This window comes from Hirundo rustica, chromosome 19 (assembly GCF_015227805.2).
Source record: "Hirundo rustica isolate bHirRus1 chromosome 19, bHirRus1.pri.v3, whole genome shotgun sequence".
Lineage (NCBI taxonomy): Eukaryota > Metazoa > Chordata > Aves > Passeriformes > Hirundinidae > Hirundo > Hirundo rustica.
Window position 1 is genome coordinate 10,858,179 of NC_053468.1, and position 27,431 is coordinate 10,885,609.

Sequence of the window (27,431 nt, forward strand, 5' to 3'; positions counted from 1 at the left end):
CTTTACAACCCAAATCCTTTTGGGATTTCTTCCCAGAGTGCAGATATCAAGGAGCCCTGAGCATGATGGACAGGTTGTGCCCAACACTGTGCTTTCACCCTTGGGACCTGCTCCTTCCCATTCATGTTCCCATGGAAAGCTGCATCCTGAGAACAGCTGCAGCAGGTTTTCTGCTGGTTGTTTTACCCCTACAGCAACAGCTGGACCTTTTCCTTTGTTTTACAGGTGGGAAAGAGAGGAACAACCCCCATTTGGGTGGTCAGAATGAAAGATGAGGTCCCTGTCCCTCTCCAGGCAGCACTGCTGGGCTCAGCATAACATTGCACACCCAGGGATCAGTATGACTTGGGGTGTGTAGGCCTGGGAGCAGCAAGTGTGTGGGATGTGCCTGGGGAGTGTGGAGAGCAGATTCATTAATGTAAAAGTTCCACGCGTGGGTACAAACACTTCTAATTCTGTAGAGGATGTGGGGAGTGGGGGTCTGTGCTGTGGGGGAATGAGGTTTTGGAGGATGTTCCTAAGCCTGCAATATGGAAACTTTATGGGTTTTCCTCAAACCATTTTCTTTCTTCATGTCTCCTATAGAGGCTCAGATGGCTCAGAGGGACGTTCTGTGTGTGTTGCTGAACAGCACACAGAGGCACATAAAAGGGGAAAAAAAAAAGGTTTTCTTCAAATTCTTTATTTTCCAGAATCATGAGTTGACGTGTATAAACCAGGGTCCCCCATCATTCAACATTGGGTCACCCTCCTACAAATACTCTCCCTGACACCCCCCTATAAATAATATCATTATCCACAGGAAAAAAAAAAAAAAAAATAAAGACTGACTGCCCCATATGATGATTTCTTAAATAACTTCAGCCGAAGTGCAGTCCCATGGGTCTGGGGTTGGGGCAGAGGGATGAGACTGAAGCCTGGTCCATGCAAGCCAAGGATGAGCAGCAGTCCCAAACACAAGGTGCCCTTCCAGCAGTCCCCTGGAGACACCTGGAGAGGTCCTGAGGCTCCTGTTGTCCCAGGGTCCTGCTCCATGGCTGGAGCTCAGGATGTGACTTGTCCATGACAGCAGCTACTCTTGCCACACTGCTTAGCTCAGTTCTGCTCCAAGATTTGCAGGTAGCTTCGGACCCAGGTGGTTTTGGGATTGGCACAGACCTGGCGGCCTTCCTTTGTGACAAACCTGTGGAACACAGGTGGGACATGTTAGATCCCTGCTCACACCTGCTTTCCAGAAGAACCTGGATCCTAGCTTCAAGCATTACAAGAGATTTTCCCCTATGCTGATGCTGAAGACAGCAGTTGACTGTGCTCCCCACTCCCATCCCCTCTCCTGCACTCCTCCTCCACTCCTGCAGGAGCATCCCTGGGGATCCCCACATGAGCATCCCCAGCAATCCCTGTGCAAGCCTTTTCTCCTCAGAGTCCCCTCTCCCTGCTCTGTTCCTACAGCCCCCCTTGCTGTGCAGAGCTGGTCACTCACCACGTGCCCCTCCTCCCCCAGTGGCTGTCCCTGCCCTGTCCCATGTGCTGGCACTCACACGATGGCTGGCTGGGGACAACTGCTGCTGGTGATGTAATGACGCTGGATGAGCTTCCATGGGAGTTTCTGCTGTCTATATGTGAAACAGCAGATTGGAATGTCGAGTCCAGCTAGGAGAGGCAAAGGAAGACAATGTGAGCATCGAGAGCTGTGCTGGTAGGGAAGGCAGGGAGGAATTAGAGAACAATTAAGGTTGAAATGGACATTAGGGATCATCTGGTCCAATGCCACGAGCAGTATTGAGGTACTGTGAGAGATTCTCATCTGTCGCTAGAGGACACGAATGGATACTCACAGAATCTGACTCTAAGAGAACTGAAGAAAAGAATCTTATTTTTTACAAAGACCTTGCTTATATAGATTCAGAACAATGATCAGGGATTGGAGAAAAAGTTTACCACCTCTCCATCCCACTGGCCAGGCTAGAAGTCTAGTTCACTCTCATCAGAGAGGAATGTGGAAAACATGATTGTTTATAGTACAAACCATGAGAACTCAGCTACAGAACCGTAAACATCTCACAAAAGCTCACATAATATAGCAACACTCATCCTGCCATTGCTCAGAGCTTCACTTCCCCAGCTCCTGCCCCCCAGGGCGGAGGCGCAAATCTCTCAACTCTAACCAGGAATAAGTACTCTGATCCTAGTTTGGATGGATGGATGGATGGATGGATGGATGGATGGATGGATGGATGGATGGATGGTTTTCTAATTCCAGGGTTCCTACATGCAGCTCATCTCTCAGCAGAGTGGAGAGTGTCATAAATGCTGATAAATTCCCAGCTATCTGCCATGGGAACTTAATGGAGAAATAACGTGGAAGGCTCAGATATGTTGTCCCTTCACAAATGAAAAAGCAGGACTTACCTGGACCAGAGAAAGTTTGGGAGAAGGAGGCTGAAATAAGGAGAAGAGACAATCCAGCTGCAGAGACCTTCATCTTTCCGTTAGGTGAGGGCTGTTGGAGCAGGAGCAGAAGCTCTGGAAGGTGCAGCTCAGTGTGCAGCAGCTGGATTCAGCCCCCCTTTAAAAGGGAGTCCTGGAGGCAGCTGGGAGAAGCCGAAATGGAAATTCCAAGATGACGAAAAAGGATGACATGAAAGTGAAATAGCTGAAAGGAATTAGAGGGAGCAGAAAAAAAGTGAGGCAGAATGGAATATGGTTCACAATGCCAAGTGACTCAGCACTCATTTTTGTTTCATTCAAATCAAAAGGAAACTGAAATGTGCCAAGTGGCCTGGCCACATAAAGGAGGATGGTCCCTCTGGACTCTGGGGGGGGGTGTTCCCTGTGAGGCTGTGAAGGCAAAGATAATGTTTGCGTAAGATTATGCAGCTCTAGAAAAAACCCCAACAGGCAGCAGAGAAGTGCTCTCGTGCCGTTGTGTGCCAGGTGTTTGCCAGAGACTGCTTAGCTGCTGCCCCAGAGCTCAGGGGTGGTTGCACCGAGGGCTCTGTGCCACCCAAAACACTCAGCCTGCCCTCCCCACACCCATAGGGCTGATGAGGAGCTGAGGCTGCCCAGTCCCTGGGGGGGCTGCCCAGGATCATGTCCAGGTGGGCTGTGGGACTCCACAGCCTCACTGGACAGCCTGTTTCAGAGTGCAATAAAGTTTTGTCTGGTGTTTAAACAGAATTTCTTGTTGCCTTTTGTCCTGTTAGTGGCCAGCACTGAGGAGAGTTGGGCTTCATCTACTTTGCTCCACACACATTGGTAAGAATCCTCTGAGCCTTCTCCAGCCTGAACTGTACCAGCATCTCCTCCCTGGAGAAATGTTCCTGTCTCTTCATCATTTCTGTGGCCCTTTGCTGGACTCTCTCCAGTATGTCCATACATCTCTAATACTGGGGAGCCTGCAACTGGAACCAGCACTTGAGGAATAACCTCACCAATGCTGAGTAGAGGGGAAGGGTCCCCTCCTTCAACCTGCTGCCAATGTTCCTCCTCATGCAGTCCAGAAGCCTGTTGGAATCTTGGTGACAAGGGTATATTGCTGCTCACGTCCAGTCTGGTGTCCACCAGGAGCTGCAGGTCCTTTTGTGCCGAGCTACTTTCCAGATGGTCAGCACTGCCATATACTGGTGCCTGGTGATGTTCCTTCCTAGCGTCAGGACTTCGTACTTCTTTTTGAACTCCATGAGATTCTCCAGCCTGACGGGGTCTCATGGATTTCATGCAGGCCGAAAGTGATAAGACAAGAGGCAACAGCTTTAAACTAAACTAAACTAAACTAAACTAAAAAAAAAAAAAAAAAAAAAAAAAAAAAAAAAAAAAAAAAAAAAAAAGAAAAAAGAGAGAGAGAGAGATTAAGATTAAATATTAGCGGGAAATTCTTCTCAGGTTGCCCAGAGAAGCTGTGGATGCCCCCTCCCTGGCAATGTCCAAGGCCAGGTTGGATGGGGCTAGGAGCATCCTGGGATAGTGGAAGGTGTCCGTGCACATGGAAGGGGGTCAGACCTGGTTGGGTTTTAAGGTCTCTTTGATCCCAATACATTCCATGGTTCTATGATGGCAGCATGTACCTCTAGTGTGATAAGCCCTCCTCCCAAATTTGTGTCACCTGCCGGCTTGCTGAGAGTGACCTTTGTCCCATCAGCCAGGACATAATAACCCAGTATTGATCCCTGGGTTTCCCTGCTGCTGACTGGCCTCCAGCTGGACTTTGTGCCATAGATCACAAACCTCCGAGCACAACGTCCAGCCCATTTTCAGCCTCTCTCACTGCTGTTTCACTAATCCACCCTCCATCAGTTTGCCAGGATCTCACCTGGGAGCAGGGAGTTCACTAGCAGAAGGGCTTTGCCATACCTGAGACATTTTGCCAGCCTCAGCCGCTCCACCCAAGAGAAGCCTTGGGTAGAAGATGGATTTTCTGGCTAAAGAGGTGAGATGAAAGTGGGGGACAACCTGCCTGACCTGGGAGGGACCTTCAAGTCTCAGCAGGCCAACAACTCTGGGCAGCTCCTTGGGGAGAAGGGAGAGGGATGACCTGGGCTACCTGGTGTCCTGTCACATTCTGGGCATGCAGTCAAAGACACCTCCACTGCAGAGAGGATGCTCAGGCCCCTGGTTATGTTCCTGAGCCTGGATTTTCTCTTCCAGAACTCTAAACTCTCTGCTTGGTTACCCTGGAGCTGTACATGAGGGGAATGGAGGCACTGTCCTTCACCAGTTGGCTTGTCCCTGGCAGGGACTAAAAGGAGAAGTTTGGAGGTTCCTTAGACTGGTCTGCTCCTTCCCACACTTATCCCATGGGAAGGATTTGTTTTGCATTCCCCCTTTTCCTCATGGTCTTGTCCTGCATTACATCCCTGGTACGACCAGCTGTGGCTCATCCTCATCTGGTCAGAGACCGGAGTGGCCAAGGGTGTCCCTTTAGAGGGAACTAAATCTCCGTAAGTCCTGACATGGATATCAGGGAAGGTGGTGGATTTTGCCAGAAGCAAGCTCTGGCAGGATCAGCTCTTTGTTCTCTTGGTAAGTCTGATCAGCTCAGTGCAGAACAAGAAGTGGCTCCAGCTTGCGGCTGAATTGCTGCTGAAAAAACCAAATTATGGCTTTTTGCCACAGAAATAATTCATTCAGAAACCAGCTGTGGGAGTTTTATGTTTCCTCTGTTCTTGCAACTCACATGTGAGTGTGACAAACACCAGCGCTGCACAGAGCAGTGACGGAGGCTCTGGCTGCAGAGAGGCACCCTGTGGCTGGCACCGGCAGGTGACAGCTTTGCTCATGGGAACTTCGCACCTTCTGCTGCTGCCTGCAAGGCACAAACCATGAGGCTGATTATGTGCATGAGGCACAGGAGGATGTGGGGATGTGTGATGGCTGTGAACTGCAGCTCTGTCTTTCACCTGGAAGCTCTGAGATGGTCAGTGTGAGGAAAGAAAGCATAACTGAATGTGAGGAGCTGAAGGAGGAGGAGGAGGAGGAGGAGGTGCTGCAAAGAGCTGCTGCAGCTGCAGCCCCTTGGTTGTGTCACCAGTGGGTGCCCACAGAGCTGCTTTGTCAGCTGGGCTGTTGTTTCCCCCAGAATGCCAGGAAGCCGCCTGGAAAGGGGGAGGGCAGCTCTTCCCCATCACAGACACCCTCCTGCCCAGCAGGGCTCCAGCTCTGAGTCACCAGCTGCAGCCCCCGGAGTTCTGCCACAACAATGCTGAACAAGTCGCCCTTGCTGACCTCAGGGACCAGTTTCTGGTTTAAGCCTTTTGCTTCTGTCCACTGGCTTTCACTTCTCTGGCAAATCCCAGAGCCTTCTGCGATTGCAGTTCCTGCAGTTTAAGTGTTTATGAGCTGACCTCTCTCAAGCTTCCTCTATTATTCCTGGAAACGAGCCATTCCTTACCACTTTAGCCTCACCCAGTTGGGGTATGAGGTTTGTTTTGGTGCAGAAAGGGTAGAAATAGAAAGCTAAAATTATTCAAAGGAGAATAGTGTAGGGAAGGATGTTAGGGGGCTGATGAGTCTTCACTCCTGGGATATAAACAGTGACAAGGGTTACCCCAGAAGCTTTCAAACTCCTTCAAGCTCCCCTGAAATCCTGCCCTCGCCTAGAGACACAGGAAAGCCGAGAACCCAGGGCAGGCAAATGGGGGTACTTTGCCCGTGGGTGACGGTGAGTCTTGTCCCCAGGCTGGTGGAGGACTTTGTCAGCCTCTCCCTGGGGCACAGCTCACCTGCGGGGACTGAACTATCCCAGCTCTGGCACTGAAGGACCTTGGAGCACAGGAAGAAATATTATTCCATCCCTGTTACTTCCTGCAGCAGTTTCTCCTCTTTCTGTGGGTCCACAAGTGGATACAAGCTCTGAGGAGTGGGATGATCCATGTAGGAGATGATGACGGCTTCCCCTGGGGCAGAGGTGAGGTGCTCTGGAGGTCATAGCACTGTCCCTCAGGTGATCCCTGAGTGAGGCCAGGTCCCTCTACTCCCACTCACACACTGACCCGACCAAGTCCCAACGCGTGGCTGCACATCCCTCCTCGGTCCCCAAGGGATGCAGGAACCCCGGGGCTGTGGAGGGATGGGGATGCTGTGCCTGTGGAGGCAGTGGGGGGATGCAAGAGAGGCTGTGGGGGCTGTGGAATGATGCAGGGCCCCACAGGGGGAGGCTGCAGGGCCGTGTAGGGATGCAGGAGTGAGCAGTGCCAAAGCTCCCAGAGCCGTCCCCGCTCTCCCAGGGGATACGGGTGCCAGGCACAGCCCGTGCTAGCTGGGGCAGCCAGACAATATCCCCTTTGAAGGGCACAAACCCATCTGGAATGGCAAAACCCTCCACATTACAGGGGACAGGACCTGCACTTCAGAGAAACACTGCCGAGCACCCCAACCTCCAAACAGCCTCACATGTGGGAAGTGGTTTTACAGCTTTGAATAAATCATGAGGCCAGTAAACACCAGTGCATGACCACAGCTGTTCACTGGCAGCTGCAGAGCTCACACCTCGCTGTGGGACTGGGGCTCACACGTCCTGTGGGGCTCCGACCTCCCAGCAGTGACACAGCCCTGCCAGGACCCTGCAGAGAGGGGCCAGCACTGGGCAAGAGCATCTGGGGGCCACCAGTCCCCATCCCTGGAGAGGTTTAATAGATGTGTGGATGTGGCACTTGGGGACCTGGGTTAGTGGTGGCCTTGGAAATGCTTGGAGGATGGTTGGACTCAATGACCTGAGAGGGCTTTTCCAGCCTGAATGATTCCATGATTCTATGATTAGGGAAGTCCTCCAGCTGTGGCAATGGCCCTGACACAAGTTTAAAGGTTATCCCTGCTCTCAGTGGAGGCTATGGTTCTAATCTGTGGGGGTCAGCCAGACATCCCTGGGGCTACCTCCACCCATCCTACCAAAAAAAGCCTAGAAAGCTGCACAGCAGGAGCACCAATGAAAATCAAAACTCTTTGTGTCCTGTTTATTTTTATTTTTCCTTGATTATAATGAGCAGGCAGGGCTCACTGGGTTCATTAAAAGTGGATTTGGTATTTGCAGAATCATTGAACCAAAGAGTGGTTTGAGCTGGAAGGGATCTTAGAAACCACCTTGTTCCACCCCCCCCCCCGCCTCCATGGACAAGGATCCAAGGGGCACACTGTCCCAGGCTGCTCCAAGCGCTGTCCAACCTGGCCTTGGGCACTGCCAGGGATTCAGGGGCAGCCACAGCTCCTCTGGGCACCCTGTGCCAGGGCCTGCCCACCCTCATAGGGAATAATTCCTTCCTCGTACCTATTCTAACTCTACCCTCTTCTAGTTTCCATCTCAGCAGAGTTCTGAATTTTCAGCCTGGTCCTCCTTGCTCCTGCTGGGGGACTCAACAACAATCTGAGTGAGGTGGGCAGGGCATGCAGCCTCAGCAGAGACACTTTGTCTGGTCCTCTCAGATATCTGAGGTTTGCGGGATGCTGAAGGGGGTGGGTTGTGTATGTCCCAGACCCTGGAGCCAGCAGCCTCACGGTTGCCTCCCTAAGGCTCAAAAACTCAGGTTTTCCCTGTTTGTTTCTTTTCATGCCAAGAATGGAGAGGGGTGTGGAGCAAAGAGGCTTTTTTATTTCACTTTCGTTTGCTTTGAAATACTGTACAATTCATCCTCTTTGGTTTGCTCTTCTTCAAAAGAAAGGCCAGGAAAAATCTGAGGCATCAGCCATTAGGAAGTAGAGCATTCCCTGGAATGTTTTATTTTTTAAAATGCCTTTGCTGGAAAAGGATGGGACCTTTAGCAAGATATACACTTCTTATCAGCTATGACCAGCTTCCTGTCCTGACATGACTTTGGGGAATCACAAAGTGTTTTCTGTGAACCAGCCTGGGGTGACCGGCCAAGACAGCTGTGCTCACCCCTGGACCCACCACACTGGAGCCAGATGGTCCCCAGTCACTCCCACAGGCACAGCTTCTTACTGGAGTCAGTTCCAGGATATGACATCATCTAAAAAAATCCAACATTTCTCCAGCAATGTCAAGAATGGTGGGGCTGAAATTTCAGGACACTGATGGACACTCCGTGGTGCTGGAGCTGTAGCAGGGCAGGATGAAGCTGCTGCAGGGGTTAGTGGATCTTGGCGTAGGGGCAATTTCTGAACTCAGGACATCTTTAATTACTTCCTTTTCTGAGTGAATCCCAATTCCTCAGCATTAAACCCTGCTATAAATAGCAACTTACATCAGCCAGTCTCACTAGTTTTTTCCAGGTTCCCCTTTCATCCAAGACAGATAATTTCCCTATTTCTACTGTCACAGAAGTTATTTTGGGCATTTGCTTTACTTAGCACTTTCTCCTGGGATTTTTTGGGGGACTTGTAGAAAGCCTCAATCATATCCCTCTATGTAAAACAGGGCAACATCAGCCAGACTCCTTCAAATGGCAAATTCCACTGACTCCAAGCACTGCCTCCTGGGTCAGGAATTCTGAAACCACTTGATGGGAAAACTTCCTTCTTACACCACCACTTTGCTGTGTAATTAAATTAATACCCTCAGAGATGCTCCAGCCCACTTTTCCCACTCTTCCACAGCCATCTTCAGCATCTCAAGGCATGTCCCAGGGAAGATGGTTCCTCATCCAAGAAAAATTCAACCTCCTTTCCTAAAAGAGGGGAGACCTGGAAGAGATGACTTTCTTTTTTCATCATCCCTGGAATGTGGGAAGCGGGTAAGAAAACATTTTTTCAGGAGCCCATTGCAACATCCCAGGGCACCACTTTAATCTCCCACTTCCTCCATCTGGCCATGAGCTGGTAGAGCAGGATCTTTTGTCAGATTTCTAAGGAACAATTAGATTCCTAAAACCAAGAAACTTGGCTTTGGGCTTATTTTTGGCTCTCAGCAGTAGAAAAGTTTCAGCCCTTACCAGTCCCCTGTAACACACATTACCTAAACTAAACTCATCCTAAACTGACTCAGGAAATTTTTGCTTTTATTAATTTTAAAATAGTCCCTGAGAGTCCAAAATAATTTGGCATGTGCTTGCTGACAAAGGGATTAAGGCTGGACAGAAGTGTCCAGCTGCCTGAAAGGAAAAATTTCTCATTGAAAGCATTTGAGTAATCAAAGCAGATCCCAAACTAACTCTTCTGCTTTCATGAAACTCATCTTTTAGCCGAGCATTTCTCTGCATTTTGGTACCGTGTGCCTCTGGAACAGGACAGAAGCACTTGGCTGTAGGTGCTGGATCTCTGGCGAAACCCACAGATGCTTGAAGGCAAAGTCAGAATGGACAGCTCAGAAGCAAACCATGCTCCTACATCCATGTACAAGTTATATTCACTGAGCAACCAGAGAGGATCCAAGGGATCTGATGCTCACCCCCTCCCGGCCCAGCTGGAACACCAGGTTCCCACCTCCTGCCTGGCTGGGCACCCTGCATGTGGAGGCAGGCTCTGTCCTCATCTTCCCAGGATACTTGGGGACAAGCAAGATGATAGAGTGAAGCAATGGGATCTGGACTGATGAGTGAGCCTGCAAGGTGCCTCTCTGCAAAGGGAAAGATGGGAACGGGCTAGATCAGCTATGGAAGGGGATGCTAAGCTTGGCGAGAGCTGTATTTGCTCCACGGGGTAGATCTGCCCTCCCCAGCCTGGGTGAGAGACACCACTACAGCTCCCAGCAGGAGTCTCCCTGAGGGTGGGACAAGTCTGGGGCTTCTCCTGTTCCTTGTCCTCTGGAGCCCTTGCTGCCCACCTGGAGCATGGAGCTAACCCTGCACAGCTGGTAGAGGGCTGAAGGATATCAGGAAAACACCAGGTTATTTACAGAAGGTTCCTGGGGCAGTAACTGGAAACCTTTAAAAGAAACAGGATGAGTCAGTAGCCAGTGCTGCCGGGGGGAGTGCAGCGGTACCGGGGTGAGGTTTGGTTGCTCCGCTATACATTATAAGCCTTCCACTGGTATTCAGGAAGTGTCTATCTGGACATCACCACTCCATGATGTCTTGAAAATAACAAAATGGAGAAATTTCCCAGGGAATCTGCTTTTCAGCAGAGAACAGATATCCTTCTAGGAACATCTCACTACAGCTGGACAGCCCTCAGCTCTTCCCAAAGCACTCATCACCTCCCTGCCTGGCCTTCCCTCTCCTCTTCAGGGAGTCTGTCAGACCTCCATGGCTCTCTGTGTGGAGGCTGGTGGCTTCTTCCCAATGACCCAACCCTGCCTCAGCCCTTGCCCAGCCTTCACAGAGTTTTTACTCTCTCTTGTACATTGTACTGCTTCCCCAGTCTGTGGTAATTTTCTCTCATCAAAGAGACAGAATACTCTTTTCCTCCCAACATCCCAGTTTCCCATGCCCATGCTCTCACCCCACAGTTAATCTGCTCCTCATTTTCAGAATCACTGCTTCCTTCCTCGCCCTGCTCCTAGAACTCCGTCTGCCTCATCTTCACAGTTACCAGTCTCCACACTGCTTTCAGCTCTCTGCATCACCATGCCCAGACTACCAGTAGACCTTGAAATGTAACTGTATAATCTGTATTAAAAAAACCTGTATAATTAAATAGTAATTAAAAAAGCAGTTCCAGGAGATAACAAATGGCCCATCTCAGCTCTACTTTCCTTAAAATTGAGGAGGAAACTTGAGTGCTACAGCTTCTCAGACTCCTCTTTCATGCACATCACTACCTATGCCAGTGCCTGCAGTGCTACCACAGCAGCAGGACATGCCCTGAGGCACCTCCAGCATGGGGAACACACGCAGGACACTGGTGACAGCTCCCACCTCCTGCTCCTGGGGCAGTGAGGGCTTTGCAGATATGGGAGGGGAGAAGTCTATGGTAAAGGAGACCTTCAGTCTCTTTTTCCTTAACCAGCCTCATCCCACTGATGTTCCTGGGCTCTCCAGCACAGCTCTTGCACAGATGCATTTTCCCAGCCGGGAAGGTTGGGTAACATTGGATTTAACAAATGCAGAAACCTCCATAGAGGAACTTCTTACTAAGGGAAAAAAGAGAGAAGCAGAAATAGCCACAGTGACTGTTTCATATCCTGTGTTACTGGGGAGGCATTGAATTGAGCAGGGAGCTTCACTCTTCCGGGGCTGCTCTGTTCCATCACGAGACTGCACCACAAGTGGACTCTGGTGGAAATTCCATCATGCCTACGCAAGCCACCGCACGGACCTCTTGCCCCATAAATTTAGGGGCTGCTGATGGTCTCAGCATTAGACAGCAAAGAGGCTTCCAAGCTATCCTTGCCTGCTCCAGCTCCAGCCACCACTTCTCCACCAGCATGAAGGTGTCTGTGGTTGCCCTCACCATCCTCATCGCTGCCTTCTGCTACCAGACCTCTGCTGCTCCACGTAAGTCCAGGCTCTCCCCATCCTTCCGAAGTGGGAACAAGAGAGATGTTGCTGCTGGGACAGAACTTCCACTCCGGGTCCCTCCCTCTGTCCCACCATCTTCTGGTAGGTGCTCTAGAGCTGTGGGACAGGCACAACTCAAGACCATTAGCATAAAAGCTAAAGGTTTTTTACCCTTTTTAGGGTAAAAGCACAACCATGCCCCCCAGCCCTGCTACTGAGGTCAAATGTGGGCACCCTGAGGAAGGCTAGGGCTGGCCAGGTTTGGGCTGGGAGATGTTGCCTGGGGGATGAGCTGTGTCAATGCCAGTGAACCCAACAGGGAAACAACTGAAGGAAGAAGAAAAAAGAACCCATCTTTTCTCTTCCTCTTCCACATCATCCCTGCTCCCTAGACCCAGGGATGGGTGATCCCAGGTCCCTGGCCTGTTCCCCATCCCTGACCACTGCTCATGACTGTCTTTGCCCTTCACAGTTGGCTCTGACCCACCAATCTCCTGCTGCTTCTCCTACATCTCCCGGCAGCTGCCCCGCAGCTTTGTGAAGGATTACTATGAAACCAACAGCCAGTGCTCCCAGCCTGCCGTCGTGTAAGTCCCTTCTCCGGGGCAGGGGTGATTTTGAGCTGAGGAGCCAGGGTGAGAAAGGCCCCTTTTCCAAAGACAGGGAAGGAAGGCTCAGATAGACAAGAAGCACAAGGTGATGCTTCGAGCACAGAAGCCACGCGCTGCTCCTGCTCTACCACTTTGCCACCAGAGAAAATTGGTGGCTGCTGGATAGGATGAGCGAGGCATGGAGCTGCTCATCCTTGGGAGAGACTGGGCTTGGGCAGGGCTCTTGTCTCAGCCCTGGAAGTGTCCATGGCCAGGTTGGATGGGGCGTGAAAAAATCTGGTCTAGTGGAAGGTGTCACTGCCCATGGCAGGGGGTGAAACTGGATAAACTTTAAGGTGCCTTCCAAGCCAAACTATTCCATGATTCTGTGATTCTCCATTCAGTGCTCTCCCACCAAAACCTGACCTCTTTGCACCCCACAGATTTATCACCAGGAAGGGCCGGGAAGTGTGTGCCAACCCCGTGGAGGACTGGGTCCAGCAGTACGTGAATGAGCTGGAGCTAAACTGAGGTTTTGGACAGATCCAGCTGCTCCATGTTCCCAGCTGCTGGGATGGATGAATGTGACCAGCTGGGGTTCATTGGAAGTGCTTCAATGTCATTTAGAGCTAGCAGAGAAACTGAAAACATTCCAAAATCTAACTTAATGTTGTGCTGTTTAGTTTTTTATAGGGGAGGGATCAGGTGCAATAACTCTGAGATAAAAAATAATTTTATTTAATATATATAAAAATATTTTTATTTTTTTTACCTGTGGACTCAGATTATATCTTCTGTATTTGAGTAACTGTATTTTTGACATAAAATTCAATTCAGATGTCAATAAATAAGTATTTTTGTAATAACCTGTTTGCCTCTGTTACAATCCTTTGGGATAGAAACAGCTGAAATTAAAATAGCAACAAGTTCTTTATTTCCTTTTCCACACTGTCAAAACTCCTACAAGCTTTCTGTGTCTGAACATCCTGTTTTGCAAAATAATAACAAAAAAAGCCATGAAAGAGGAGTCATGAGCAGGGCAAGGATTACATTCAGGTAACTTATCTCCAGCTTTTTATAAGGTAGTTAATCTCCATTCATTATGACAACTGGAAGTTCATTAAATTCCACTGCAGGCTCCATTATAGTCAATCAAAATATTAAATTTAGGCATTGAAATTTAACACATTGGCTGTTTTAGGGAAAGCTTTCTGAGAGCTACAGCTAAAATGGATCAGCTATTTCCAGAGCTGAGGGTGGAAAAAATATGTTTCACTACAAGAATTCTCATCTCTGGAGATGCCTGTCCAGAGATGACCATGACAGACCTCAGCCCAGGGCAGGACCTGCTCCTGCAAGGAAACTTCTCCGCTGCCCCGCCCCGGAGCTGACAGAGATGGAGCCCACCTAAGTGAAGGTATTTTCCACATCCCTGATGGCAATTCCCACACCAGTGATGGTATTTGGGATGTTCTGATCAGCTCTGGATAGGCTCTGTTGGATCAGCAAGGAGGATTTGGGTTCCTCCTGCCTGGATCTCTGGTGCAGTGAATGGAAAATGCGCCGCTCACCCACTGCATTTCCATACTGAATTCGGGATTTCAGACATAAACATGAGTGGGACACAGAAGAGCAGAGCAGGAGGTGGCCCTGGGGAGGGGTGACCTTGAGCAGACATAGAGGGTGGATGGTGAGCAGAGAGAGGAGGCTCAGGTGGGGCTGGGAGGGATCGGGAGGAGGTGGGTGTGTCTGGGGAAGGAAGGAACACATCGCTCCTCTCTTGGGGAACTGCAGTCCCCGGCTCCTCAGCCGTGGATCCCATCGGTCATCCCACCCCAGTGCTGACTGCGTCCAACTTAAAACAGCACCCTGGGAGAAGGGTAGTGAGGTAGAGAGCAGGACCAGAGCCCCCTTCCCTGAGACGCTGCTGGGAGGGGAGGGAGCCCGTGGCTGGGAGGTTCGGACGGATATAGCCACCCGCATGCGGAGGCGGTGGCTTTGGCGAAAGCCTGGACTCAGCAAACCCTGCACACCCCAGGGCCAGCTCCAGAAGGAGGGCTCATCAGGACCAGGAAAACAACTTGGCCGCTGGGTACCAGCCACCCTGGGTGCTGCTAGATAGGTTCACCCTCAGGACTGAGATTGGCATAAAGCCTAGTGCCCAGAGCTGCCCCCACTCCGGGAACAGCAGGAGCAGGAGACAGGAGGGTGATCCCAAAATCACTTGAGCCTCCACAGTCCCTCTTGGATACAAGTCCCGCCTGCCCCCGTGGGAGGACTGGGAGGAGTCCCACAGCCTCCGGGTTTCTTGTGAAAGGGCACAGGGTCATCCAGGGAGTGTCATCCAGGGAGCATCATCCAGCCCAAGCACTGCTGGAACCTGCGGCAAACACACCCTTTGTGCAGTGTCCTAAAGCACTGGGGCGCGTTCCAGCCTCCGTGTTTCTTGTGAAAGGGCACAGGGTCATCCAGGGAGTGTCATCCAGGGAGTGTCATCCAGGGAGTGTCATCCAGGGAGCATCATCCAGCCCAAGCACTGCTGGAGCCTGTGGCAAACATCCCCTTTGTGCAGTGTCCTAAAGCACTGGGGCGTGTTCCAGCCTCCCACAGCCGTGCCCGCGCCCCCAGCTCCAGGGTACCTCAGCTAGCACCTCACCGCTATTCTGGGAGCCTGCAGGAGCCCGGAATTACTCATGTCTTTCTTGATCTTGCACACACCTACGTGTGACAGCTCAGAGGAGGCAGCGAGGAGCTGTAACTCCACACCCTCGGCAGAGAGGTGGGAACTGAGCACGTTCTGCAAAGGACGAGGAGTGGCCCAGAGCAGGTAGGGGCTGCAGTACCCATGGCACCATCAGCTCAAATCCTCACCCAGGGATCACCCTGCCCCAAGCACTGGATGTTTTTGTAGTTGGTGCAGCTGTTTGAGACTAATTTTGCTGCTAGAGCTGAAGGATGCAAGGACACTCTCACACCGTGCAATCCTTGGGTGACAGAATCATGGAATCATAAAATCATGGAATGGTTTCTGTTCAAAGGGACCTCAAAGCTAATACTGTTCCACCCCCTGCCATGGACAGGGACACCTTCCACTATCCCAAGCTGCTCCAAGCTTCTCCAACCTGGCCTTGGACACTTCCAGGACTGGGGCAGCCAAGCTGGGCAACTTGTGCCAGGGCCTCCCCACCCTAACGATAAAGGGTTTTTTCCTCCCCAGGAAGCTCATGCCCAGGGCTCTGGGCTAATTGTGGTGCCTATCCCTCCCATGAACAGCCTCATGGGGTGCTCAAGCAGGTGGACTCCAGAATCACAGAATATGCTGAACTGGAAGGGATCCTTAAGCTCAAGCAATAAATGAGAAGTGAGGCTGGGACCAAGAGGAGGGTGGTATTTTCTCTGGATTCAGACCAAAACAAGAACAGTGCTGTCAAGGCTTTTGGAGTTTGTAAACAACTCATCCTGAAACCAGAGTGTGGTATTTACTGAATGTTTTGCACAATGTATATTTAAAAAAAAAAAAAAAAAGGGGGGGGTTGGTTTGGGGGTTTTTGGGGTGTTTTTTGGGTGTTTTTTTTTTTTTTTTTTTTTGGTTTTGTTTGTTTTGGTTTTTTGGTGGTTTTTGTTTGTTTGTTTTTGGGATTATTATTGTTTGTTTGTTTGTTTGTTTTTATTTCTACAAAAGTCCTGGGCAAGCCTAGCTGTGAACAAAAATTCAATCATTACTTTGATAAGTAATCATTATTATCATATATGTGCACATGTCTCCATATTTGCTGTTTACATCACTCTAGTGTGACTGTAGGCATTTTGAGGCACATCAAATGCCGGAGGAGTCAGAGGCTGGAGTCCAGCATCTCACAGGAGGAGCTGGGCTGTACTGATGGGGATGTGGATTGAAGCCAGTCAACGTTCATGGTCTGAACTTTTACATCTCCACTTTTCAGAGGGGAATTAGACACACTGAAGGCAAAATGTTTGTGCACCCAGAAGTGACAATTCCATGCCTTTCTTCCCGTCCCACGGCCCTGGTTTGCCACAGAGAGGGGAGGCTCAGTCCTGCATTCAGAACTGCTCTTCCCAGAGATACCATGACCAGGTGGTATGTCACTTCTGAGGGGCCAGAATCCAAAAATATAATACAAAAGGGGATGTGTTGTATACTGCATACAAAAGTAGTGTCTTCCTAAAGGGGTGAGATATTCCAGGCTTCCAGGGCTAAGGAAGACACAGAAGCTGTGCCTGGCTGTCGCCTTCCCTGTGACAGCAAACAAAAGGCAGAAGTGGCCATGAGGACCAAAAAGAATTTTTCTGCTGAGTTCTTAGAAAGACACAGACGATGACTCACATCCCCCTGAGATGATGAAGCATTTTCTTCTAGAAGAAAAAGATGCAACATTTTTGAGAAAGCACATTTCTCAAGCTGCAGGTCTGTTAACCATGCTGAATCTTAACAGGACAGTGCCAGTGCCTCAGTGTGAGCAAACTGCCCCAGGACCCAAGGCCTAAAGTTGTTACTTTAATGTACTGATTGCTCAGAAAAACAGTAACACCCTCATGGTCCATGGTCCCTCTTCCGGATGTGGTTTCTCAAGGGATTCCTGCCTTCAGCCAAACTGCACTCCTTGAGCAGAACAGTCCTTGGCTGGGGTAATAGTTGGACTTGATGACCTTAGAGGTATTTTCCGACCTGAAAAATTCCATGATTCTATGATTCTCTGCTGTGCAGCCATTCCCTCTGGATGAGGCTAAGAAGGATTTGGTCCTTGCAGGACAGAGTCTGTGCGGAGGCCAGAGCCAGACATCAATGCACTGCCACCGAAAACCGGAACAAACTCCACTTGCCATGGCTTAGAGAGAAATCCTGCTTACTCTCTCCTGGGTGAGAAATCACCCAGGATCAGTTTCAGGGCTGCAGGGAGTTCCCCAAGCCAGGTCCCAGTGCTCCCAGCTGCTCTCCAGCTGCCCATTGCCAACCAGTCTGGGCATCAGAGGGCAGACTGGTATCTGCCCCAAGCAGTTCCTTAGTAGCAGATGATGCGGAGTCCACCAGATGGAAAATCTGGGAGCCTACTCAGAGATAGATATCATAGATAGATACTCATACCTTTGACTTCCACTGTGCTTTCCAGGGGAGGCTGATTCATGATTTCTAGAAACACTTTGGATGCTGCATTGGGGTGAGTTCACATCCTTTCTGCTCATTCATTTCTTCCCCTATTTGCAAGATCTCTGAATTATTGCACTTCCTTCTGCTTCTTCTGGAAACACTTTATGCCCCTAGCAACAAGTGACACTTGTTTGTCACCTGCCAGGATCAGGCTGTTCTGGACAATTTCTATTCCATCACCTCCTCCCACCCCTGGTTCAGTGACATTTACCCTGGTTCCTTTCCTGCATAACATGTTTCTGTGGCTGTCCTCACCACTCCCTCCACCAACTGCCTCTGCTTTCAGCCCTTTATCAAGTCCTCAAAGTTCAGGTCATTTCTTATCTCCTCAGGCTCCATAAACTCCCTCTCCATAGAGTGGACTGTCTTGGATTATGTAACCTAAAAATGTGTATTCTATTTCATCTGTTGAAAGCTGGTTTTGGGAGATGTTTTATCCTTCTAACTCCAGGGGGAGGGGGGCAGATGCCTTCTGATAATGGCCCAGCCATTAAAACCAGCTGGGGCAGTGTTTCTTATCTCTTTCACCATCCCTCCATCCTCCAGGGGGACATCTTCTGATAACGGGCCATTAGGGCCAGCAGTGACATGACACATTCCATCACCCCATTGGGAGATGCTCCACACAGTGGGGGAGGAGCCAGCTGTTCCCAGCTAGATAAAAACTGGCACTGAAGGACACAAGGGATCTGGTTTTCCACTGGATTCCCGGAGGAAGACTGGACCCACCTCATTGCCACTGGACTTTCTACAGGACCATCTCTACTCCACAGAACCACATCTGTTACTCCAGGAGGGCTTATTTGGACTGCTTCCAACACCCTGACCCAACAGGGTGCCAGGTCGTATCCCTGACCCTATCAGGGTTTCTCCAGGATTTTTGTTTATTTACTTGCTTGTGGTTTTGGGGGTTTTTTTTTGTTTCTTTGGTTGGTTTTTTTTTGTTTTATTTTTGTTTTTGTACTACTACATTTGTATTTTTTTTTTAATGTTCCTAGTAAAGAACTGTTACTCCTATTCCACATCTTTGCCTGAAAGCCCCTAATTGCAAAATTATAATAATTTGGAGGGAAGGTGGTTTACATTCTCCATTCCAAGGGAGGCTCCAGCTTTCCTTGGCAGAAAACTGTCTTTCAAAACCGAGACATGGACATAAGATCACAATCTGCATGTAATATCTCCAGGGTGTCAAGATACCACAGGGCCCACTGAGACCTATCACCCTTCTCCTTCCTGGGACGTGGCAAAGCTGTGATTGAGCTTGTCTCACTAGTCTGTTCTCTCTGTTGTGCAGCCTCCAAAAGAAAGATGTTGAAGGAGTGTGGGACTCCCAAAACCACAACAAAACTCAGCCAAGAGAACTGCTCTTCTAGTCAAGCTAATTTTCACTAGAAGGCTCCTAAAGGATCATCCGGGACATCCGCAGAGAATTGGAGAGAGACAATTTACAAGGGCCTGGAGTGACAAGACAAGGGGGAATGGCATCCCACAGCCAGAGGGCAGGGTTAGATGGCATATGGGAAGGAATTCTTCCCTGTGATGGTGAGGAGGCCCTGGCATAGGTTGCTCAGAGCAGCTGTGGCAGCCCTGAAAGTTTCCAAGGCCAAGTTGGAGAGGGCTTGGAGCAACCTGGGATAGTGGAAGGTGCCGCTGTCCATGGCAGGGGGTGGAACCACATGAACTTTAAGGTCTCTTCCAACCCAAACTAGTCCAGGACTCTGATAAATTGTGCTGAGCATTTCAGACTGTGTTTTGCCAATTCTCATTTTATTTGATTGAATCAGACTTCCAGTTGAGCAGTTTCTCAATTTCCGTCTGAAGGACACGATGCACAGCCACTCCAGATGGTAGTCCAAGGCTGGCGGCACTGTCTGCACCCCATGTGCCACAGGGCAGCGTTTGGTATACCCAGGGCAGTGTCTCCTGCCTCCTGGCTCTGTGCAAAGAGACCACAGGCCCAGTCAGGTTCAGCTGAGTATTTTCTCCAATGACACACTGGCAGCCTGTTCAAGGCAAGAGCCTTGGGACAGGCTGGAGAAGAAGGGATGTCCCAGGGGATGGACAGACCAAAGGTGAACACTGGAGAGTCTGGACTGTTTTTCCTTCCCTGTGTCTTGCAGCCCTGAAGTACTCCTGCCCTGTGGTGGGCAGCTCCCCACACTTGGAGGTTTCCCACTCATGCGGCTTTGAGGGGGGTGGAGGGACTGGAGCTGACAGATGTGGAAGGGATCTCCTGACGAGGGGATCAGAGACAGCAGCCCAGGGACCACCCACAACCACAGAGATGTCTTCTCTCTTCACCCCAGGCCCCAGCACCACAAAGCTGGGGTGAAGCCACCAGACAGGCAGCTGTCACTCCCAAATCCCTGCCTGGAGAGTGCTGCTATGTCCCACAGATGCCACAGTAGGCTCTCCCAATGACCCTTTCTGGGCTGGAGAGGACGAGGTCCAGCAGCACCCTTTGCATTCTGAGATATTTTGGAGTTGCAGCATTACAAACCCACACTATTAACCACACCAGGCTCCCCAAATCAAGCTTTTATTGCCTTATTCCAGTACAATTCACACCAAAGTCAGCACTACATGGCAGGTTGTGTACATACCCTGCTTCAACAGCCTGTGAGAAGAGCATCAGGGCATCAGTGATCAGGGGACTCCCCTGTTCCCACTAGTGGTGCAGAGGGTTATGGCACATCCCTGCTGCACAGTGCTTCACAACATATGGCACACAGTGGGTGTTACACATGGCAGGTCACGCCAGCAGCCAGAACCATGTGAGAATCCTGCCAGGACACCCACCAGGGCACTGAGGTTTTTCCCTAGTGCTGCTCCACTCACCGGGAGAAGCTGGTTGGGTTCCCAGGTTACTGCCCACCAGTGACAAACCAGGGCAGCCACTCTCACAGGATGATGCATCTGGTCCCCTGTGGGTCCCTGACCCAGGAGATCACCAAGGGTTCTGCATTTCTGCCCCCCAGAAAGGCACCCAGGAAAAAGAGAGGCCGGAGATTGCCTGAGAACTTGTCAGTGAAGGTGTAAATGTGGGAGCGGTCGCTTACGTTGTAGAAGGAGATCTCTCCTGCCTCATAGTCCAAGAAGATCCCCACGCGCCGGGGTCTCACGCTCAGGGTCAGGGGGGAGACGGGTACAGTCAGGGCCTCATAGGTGCTCCCGTTTTGCAGCCACAGCACCCAGTAGCCATTACTGGGGGAGAAGAGGACAGAGCCTTTCCGGCTGGCAGCCTCCCTGCACAGCCCCAGGCCCCACTCGGGCTTGTCTCCCACCTGCACCTCCCAGTAGTGGCGGCCGGAGAAGAAGGCCGGAGTGCCCAGCACCACCGGGGTGGTGCTGAACCTCTTGGGGTTGTCGAAGAAGGACAAAAGCAGCTTCTTGCTCCCACGCCTGACACTCTTGCGGTCCTCAGACACACTGAGGTCTGGGTGTGCCGTCTCTGGGTCCAGAATCACGTCCACTGGAGAGAGAGAAGGGTGGAAGATGGACAAGGACTCAGGTATCTGCAGGCACAGACACAAGCAGGAGCCTGTGACCTGGATGCTGGGCTCTCCAAAACCGTCCCATATCCTACAATTATTTGCTCGTGGTTTTGCATTGCTCCCAGCACTGCCTGGCAGTGGGAAAGTGCAATACAGAAAGTCAGCCTCATCAAAATATTTGGTGTCAGGCTGCAGAGCCAGGGCAGAATGAGGGCAGTTCCACAGCTTCAGAAAGAGCTAACACTGAAAGCAAGAGGTCATTGACAACACAGTGTTTGTGACCCCTGAGGGATATCCTGGACTTCAGCGTCCCCTCACTATGCATCCAAGACCACAACAAAGGTCTACCTACCATGAAATCAGCCTGAATTCATCAGTGCACAAACTGGGAGCAGCTGGACAAAGTCTGTTGGAAAAATTTCCCTGTGCCCCAGGGTACTGCGGGAAACCAGAGTCCAAATGTGCCAGGAGCTGCCCCCTCACCTTTGAACTTCTTCAGCATGTCCCTCATGCCCAGGCAGAGTTCAGGAATGCTGTAGTTTTCCTTCAGGGTCACGGACACAGCCTTGGGGAATTGGAACTTTGCCACTTCACACCTGAGAAGAGAGGGATGCCTGTGGACTGTATCTAGAGTCTGTGCCATGGCCCCTCTCTGGCCGGGAGGGGGGGTTAATGCCTTTTTGTTGGCTCCATAGATCCATCACCTCCCTGGGGCTCTGGCTGGGAAGAGCACTAGGGATAACTGCTTGCATACTGGCAATCCAGAAGAGAGTTAAACAATAGAGGGAGCAGCAGTGCCAGGCCTGGGGAAGGAAGGAACAAAGCCACTTTGTAGCACATCCCTTAGGAGGGACACAGCTCACATGTAGCAAGCCAGACAAGCCCTTGGCTCTGAGCTCCAGGAAAAAGCCGATGGTACCTCTGAGGGATTGTCTCAGTCTCTCCTGTGTTTACCCCAGGAGGACCAAAGCAGATGCTGGGCAGGGAGGATGGGGTGGCTGCTGTGGAACTGCCTCTAACGCTGGAGGCAGCTAGGACAGTAGGAGGAACAATGATGGTGCCTGACAGGAATAACCACGGGTACCTACCAGGAATAATCATGGCACCCATCAGGAAAAATCACCCACCTATTCAGGATGCTTTTCATGTCCTAGAAGAAGACAAAAATGACTTTGTGTTTGCCTGGGCCAAGCCACCCACTCAGGTGACAAAGGCACCAGGGCTGAATTAGTGGTGCTGGTGGCAAAGCCTGACCTTGAGCAGCTCATCAGCTGGCTGCTGGCTCTTCTCCTTTATCTTCAGGATCAGCTCCTCCAGCAAGCACTTCTCCTCCACCAGCCTGGCCAGGTTTTCATTGATCAGCAGCAGAATCTGTTTCTCTTCCTCCTCCAGCTTCTGGAGCAGTAGCTTCTCCTCATCAGCCAGCAGCCGATGCAGCTTCCCAAACTCACTTACAATCCTCTCACGCTTCTTCTTTACTGTCTCCTTGGGATAAGAAGATTCATGGGGTGAACATCATCCAGGCAACCGAGACAGAGCTGGATGCTCCGGCATCCCTGCCTGGCATCAGGCCATGGGAAAACACTGCATTTTTGTGGTAAGTGCATGAACTGAAAAACCAGCCAGAGGCAAACTTGTGCTTCCACCTCACTGGAGTTCCCGCTCCACATTCCTCAGTTTATCAGCAGCAAGATTTTGCCTGGGGCATTTCTGCTCAGCTGGATCCCAGATGTCTGGGATGTGTTGGGCTGCAAGAAGGTGCCCTCAGGTATTGGGGTAGGTTTTTATTACAACTCTGTACCTCCAGCCAAGTCCAGGCTAATAAATTGCTTGGACAGGTGGACAATGCTGGAAAAATCCCCAGTAAAGGGCAAGAGGTGGAAAAATCATAAAATCATGGAATTATTTCAGTTGGAAGGGATAATAAATACCATCTTAAATAGCAATTTCCACCCCCTGCCACAGGCAGGGATATCTTCTATTAGACCAGGTTGCTCCAAGCTCAATCTAGCCTGGCTTTGGACACTTCCAGGGATGGGGCAGCCAAAGCTTCTTGGGGCAACCTGTGCCATGGCTTCAGCACCCTCACAGGGAGGAGTTTCTTCCTCATATCTAACCTAAATCTCTCCTCTTCTAGTTTAAGATGGTTCCCTCATGTCCTTTCTCTATTTGCCATGAAAGAAGCCCCAGGAGCTGTGGAGGGATGGAAAGGCAGAGCCCAGGAGGCTCCCTGGGTCTCACTGCAAGGTGAAAAGCCAGCAATTGTCAGGGTCTGCCAGTGCTTTATGCTTTTTCTCCTCATTCCTAAAAACTGGCTGGAAACCTGGAGCGGAGACAGACACTGCAGTGAGCTCGGGCCAGGAAACCCCAGAACAAAGAAGATAGAGGAAGGGAAATTGAACTCCACTTTTCTTCCCATCCAAGTACAGCATTCCTTGGACCTGACTTATGAAGACTTGATAAGCCAGAACAGCCTCTTCCCCCCACCATACACATGGGACTTTTTGCCTTTTTTTTTTGCTATAAAAGCACAACCAGAGAAAGCTAGAGGCAGCTGAGCCACAGTCCTGAGCCTTGACTCAGGAGCATGGGAGAACAGTGACACAGCTCACACAGTCTCTGTCCCTCTACCCAAACGGGGACAGAGGGCTCATAGGGACATCCTCAAAACCCACCACCACTTGTATGGACTGCCACAGGCAAGGGAGCTGAGCGAAAAACTAGGGGAGTTCAGAGAAATCTGTTTTCCCTGCGAGAGCTGATTAACCATCGTCTCAAATTCAGGGCTGGATAACTCATCCAGCAGTTTCATTTCCTTTTCCACAGTTACTTTTACCTTCCAGTTTTCACCCCAAAGGTCTTGAAATGCAGCTGTTTGCTGGCATCTGCTCATCCCAGAACTGTCTGGAGTTGGGCAAAGGTACAGTAATTCAGCTTTTTTTTTTTTTTTCCTTATGAAAACACTTCTGGTTCTTGTTGCTGTGGAGCAGAGCTCACCACACAGCTCATGCCTGGTTTGGAACTCAAGCACATGTTGTAAAACAAAAGGCAATAAAAAATAACCCATGTCTACTTGTTTAACCAGCATAAAGTCCTCACAATTCCAGGGAATCTGGCATGCTGCTCCTTGCAAACCTTTTCATGGAGCTACACACAGTTACTGAGCCTGGCTTCCAGCATTGCTCCTACATGTGATAGCAGGACATGGGGACACAGACTGAAGACAATGATAAATCTGTGTCCACAGACAAGACCATTCAGGGTGAGGGGTTTTTTTAAATCTTGATATTTCTGAAGCTCATTCTTTAAGAATTAAGACAGGCACCTGCCTTGCACTCCTGGGTTTTTATCCTTTCTGCTGACTCACGCTTCTTCACCTCCTCCACTTCCTGTGAAAGATTCTCCAGGGATTTCTGGAGTTTGACCTGGAAAGAGGAAAAATGGGCTCAGCTCACCCCAAGAGCACCCACAGGTTGGCTGGGTCCCCTCTGCCTGTGGGGAGACACTGACCCGGTGCCAGGCAGTGCCAGCACTGGCACCCAAACAAAGCAGCTGTGCTCTTCACTTGCAGCGTTAACCCTCCTCATGATCCTCAGGTTTCCTCTATGTTTTTCCTCACTATCAAGGTTCTGGAGAGCAAAGTGACAGCCCTCTTTCAATGCTGGTGAAGGGTGAATGGTGGCACTGCCAGGATCATAGCTGGGATGTGGAGTTTGGGTGCCAGCATTCCTTCACTAAGGCAAAATGTTCTCAGGTATCCACCGGCTCAGCTTCTCCAGGGGTTGTGAATGGACAGGGAGACAGGCTGCCTCCCTGACCTCGATGGACTGGGTGAGCCTGCGTCCATCAACAATTTGGAAGATAACGCGGGTCCAGCCTTATCCCTGCAGTGCGGGCGGCTGGGGGGGTGGGGGCGGGCGCCACCGCCTGCACCTTCCCTTCTTCTGCTTTCCCAGCGGTGCCACCGGGCAGGTTGGGGTCCCGGTGGCCGCACACGCCCGTGCCGGAGTGCCGCGGGGCAGGACAGGGACCCCGGTGCCCCCCGCCCTACCTTGTAGACGTGGGCCGCCTCCTCGATGGGGTAGACGGTGTGCGGGCGGTGGTGCAGGGACTCCCGACACACCACGCAGATGGGCTCCTCGTCCTCCTCGCAGAACAGCTTCAGGCGCTCCTCGTGCTGGGGGCACAGGGGGGTCCCCGGCTCCAGCTCGGGCCCCAGGCCGCCCCGCAGCCCCAGCTGGCGGATGTTCTCCACGATGTTGGCCAGCTGCCGGTTGGGTCGGAAGCCGCTGCGGCGGCAAGAGGCCCGGCACTGCGGGCAGGAGAAGGGCCCGTCTGCCCACAGCCCCTTGTCCTGGCAGTGCTTGGCGATGCAACCGCGGCAGAAGTTGTGGCCGCAGTCGATGCTGACCGGCTCGCTCATGTACTCCAGGCAGATGGGGCAGACGGCCTCCTCCTGCAGCCGCTCCAGGGCACCTGCCAGCGCCATGGTGGCCCGCCGGTCTCGACGGGCACTTCACTCGCCCCTCGTCAAACAGCAAAGGCGGGGTCGGCCGGCACAGCCCCACGGCAAGGAAGTACCGACGATGCCATGAAAGCCTGGAGGACGAGCCGGCCCTGCTGCCGGGTAGCACCGGCCACGGAGCCTCCGTGGTGCTGGGGGGAGGAGCTGGCACGGACCGGGACAGCTGCAGCCAGCCCCGAAGGCTGGGACTGCCTCCAGCCCGGAGGAAAAAAGCCAGGAAAAAACCCCGCGGGGCGAGCGGGACAGATTAGGAAGCGCCAGAAACAACCCGTGCCCACGTATGGGAGTGGCCAGCCCCGAACCGGGATGGGAGTGGAGATGGGGTCGGGTCTGGTGTTGGCAGAGCTCAGCATCCCGTGGAGCCCCTTTGGCACCTGTCCTCTGCCCAAAGATGTTGGCCGAGGTTAGGGACCCCTCGCCACACCAACAGTTGTGGGAAAACATCCCCCGCGACACCCACCCACTGCAGAGAGCCGGGAGCTTGGGAATGTGCCGGGGCAGGAGGCAGGAGGGACAGGCAGGAGGAGAAGTGCTCTCCATACATGCACAGAGGGGCTGGGGGACAGCCAGGTGTCACCCCATCAACCATACACCCTTGAGTATCAGCCCTGACCCCCTTCCAGCTACTGCTATGGACCCCAGTCTCTGTCCCAAGAACCACTGGGAGAAGGTGCAAGTTTTGCTCCTTTTTATTATAGAAAAATAACTTAAACACATTCAGTACAAAGGAAAATGAAAAATTTCGCTGAAAATGTCAAATAAATTAAGACTGCCTTTGCACAACCTCCAATAAAAGAGCTAAACGTTGAGTTGAATACTCTGCCAAAATCCCAAACAATGAGAAAATTGAATATGTCTCAGAGGCGTACATGACAGCAGGTCCTTGCAGAAGTGATGCTTGGAGAGGACAGGGTATTGCTCATCCACTGTGCTTATTGTCCTTTAATTGCTTCATTATGTCCTGGACCCACTTGTCATTAGGGTTGGCACAGACCAGCTTGTCCTTGATGGTGGTAAATCTGGAAAGGGAAATCCAGTGAGGAGAGGAGAGGGAAAGGATGACAGAGACGAGAGTAGGACCACCTGCTCCATGCCACCAGTGAAGCCCACCATACACCTCTACAGGCTGCAAAACAGCCCGAGGGAAATAGGGTGGGGGTGGCTCTATGTCCTTACAGGTGTCCTGTTCTCTGCCACTTAAGCCACTTTGTCCCCGGCATCTCTACATCTGGAACACCATCCTAGCTGGGTCCCACTATCTGGGATGAGGGGAATGACCAGCAAAAGCTCTTTTGGCTCAAATCTAATAGGGAGGTCCACAGACTGGCTGCCTGGGATGTGGGACTGCCCTCTGATATGTTCCCAGGCTGTTCTCCTCACAAGGGAGAGCCCTGCCCAGTGCTTTCCCATGTCAGGATGAGGTATGATGTGGGGTTCCCTGACACTGTCAGGACAATCAGGGTCCCCAGAAGCAGGGCAGGAGATCTACTCACATCACAGCTGGTGGGGAGCAGTGGCTGCCTGTGTGCTCATACTTTACCACACGGCTCAAAGACAGTCGGCTGGTGATGTACTCGACACAGCAGGGACCATAAAAGTTGAGAGAAACTGAAAGAGAAGTTTTCTGATTACACCAGACCAGGAAAGGTGCCAGTGGGCAGAAGTACGGTCAGAAGATGAGAAGACCCGTACTGGAGGAAGTGCTGATCCCACAGTCGGCTCCCACCACAGCCATCTTCCCCTCAGGGAGCCAAAGTAAGACAGGCCTCTCCTTTCCTACAGCAGATGCTGGTAAGAGAGAGCTGCCAAGCATTACTAGACCTTATA

At 51.3% G+C, this 27,431-nt stretch overlaps 3 protein-coding genes across 3 annotated transcripts; 1 reads left to right on the forward strand and 2 right to left on the reverse strand.

Moving 5' to 3' along the window:
* Nucleotides 1-1,086: 1,086 nt before the first annotated feature.
* Nucleotides 1,087-2,485, reverse strand: LOC120761456 (C-C motif chemokine 4 homolog). The gene is made up of 3 exons (XM_040082711.2): nt 2,413-2,485; nt 1,542-1,653; nt 1,087-1,183 (listed from the first exon to the last, which is right to left on the reverse strand). The coding sequence occupies exons 1-3, from the start codon at nt 2,483-2,485 to the stop codon at nt 1,096-1,098; spliced, it is 273 nt and encodes a 90-aa protein (XP_039938645.1). The 3' UTR covers nt 1,087-1,095.
* Nucleotides 2,486-11,698: 9,213 nt separating this feature from the next.
* Nucleotides 11,699-13,187, forward strand: LOC120761386 (C-C motif chemokine 4 homolog). The gene is made up of 3 exons (XM_040082586.1): nt 11,699-11,825; nt 12,301-12,415; nt 12,862-13,187. The coding sequence occupies exons 1-3, from the start codon at nt 11,756-11,758 to the stop codon at nt 12,947-12,949; spliced, it is 273 nt and encodes a 90-aa protein (XP_039938520.1). The 5' UTR covers nt 11,699-11,755; the 3' UTR covers nt 12,950-13,187.
* A 6,923-nt stretch (nt 13,188-20,110) lies between these two features.
* Nucleotides 20,111-25,806, reverse strand: LOC120761244 (E3 ubiquitin-protein ligase TRIM39-like). Its single transcript, XM_040082299.2, has 6 exons — nt 25,131-25,806; nt 24,409-24,504; nt 22,334-22,564; nt 22,207-22,229; nt 21,563-21,675; nt 20,111-21,057 (listed from the first exon to the last, which is right to left on the reverse strand). Exons 1-6 carry the CDS (start codon nt 25,566-25,568, stop codon nt 20,486-20,488), a joined length of 1,473 nt encoding a protein of 490 aa, XP_039938233.1. The 5' UTR covers nt 25,569-25,806; the 3' UTR covers nt 20,111-20,485.
* Nucleotides 25,807-27,431: the final 1,625 nt, after the last annotated feature.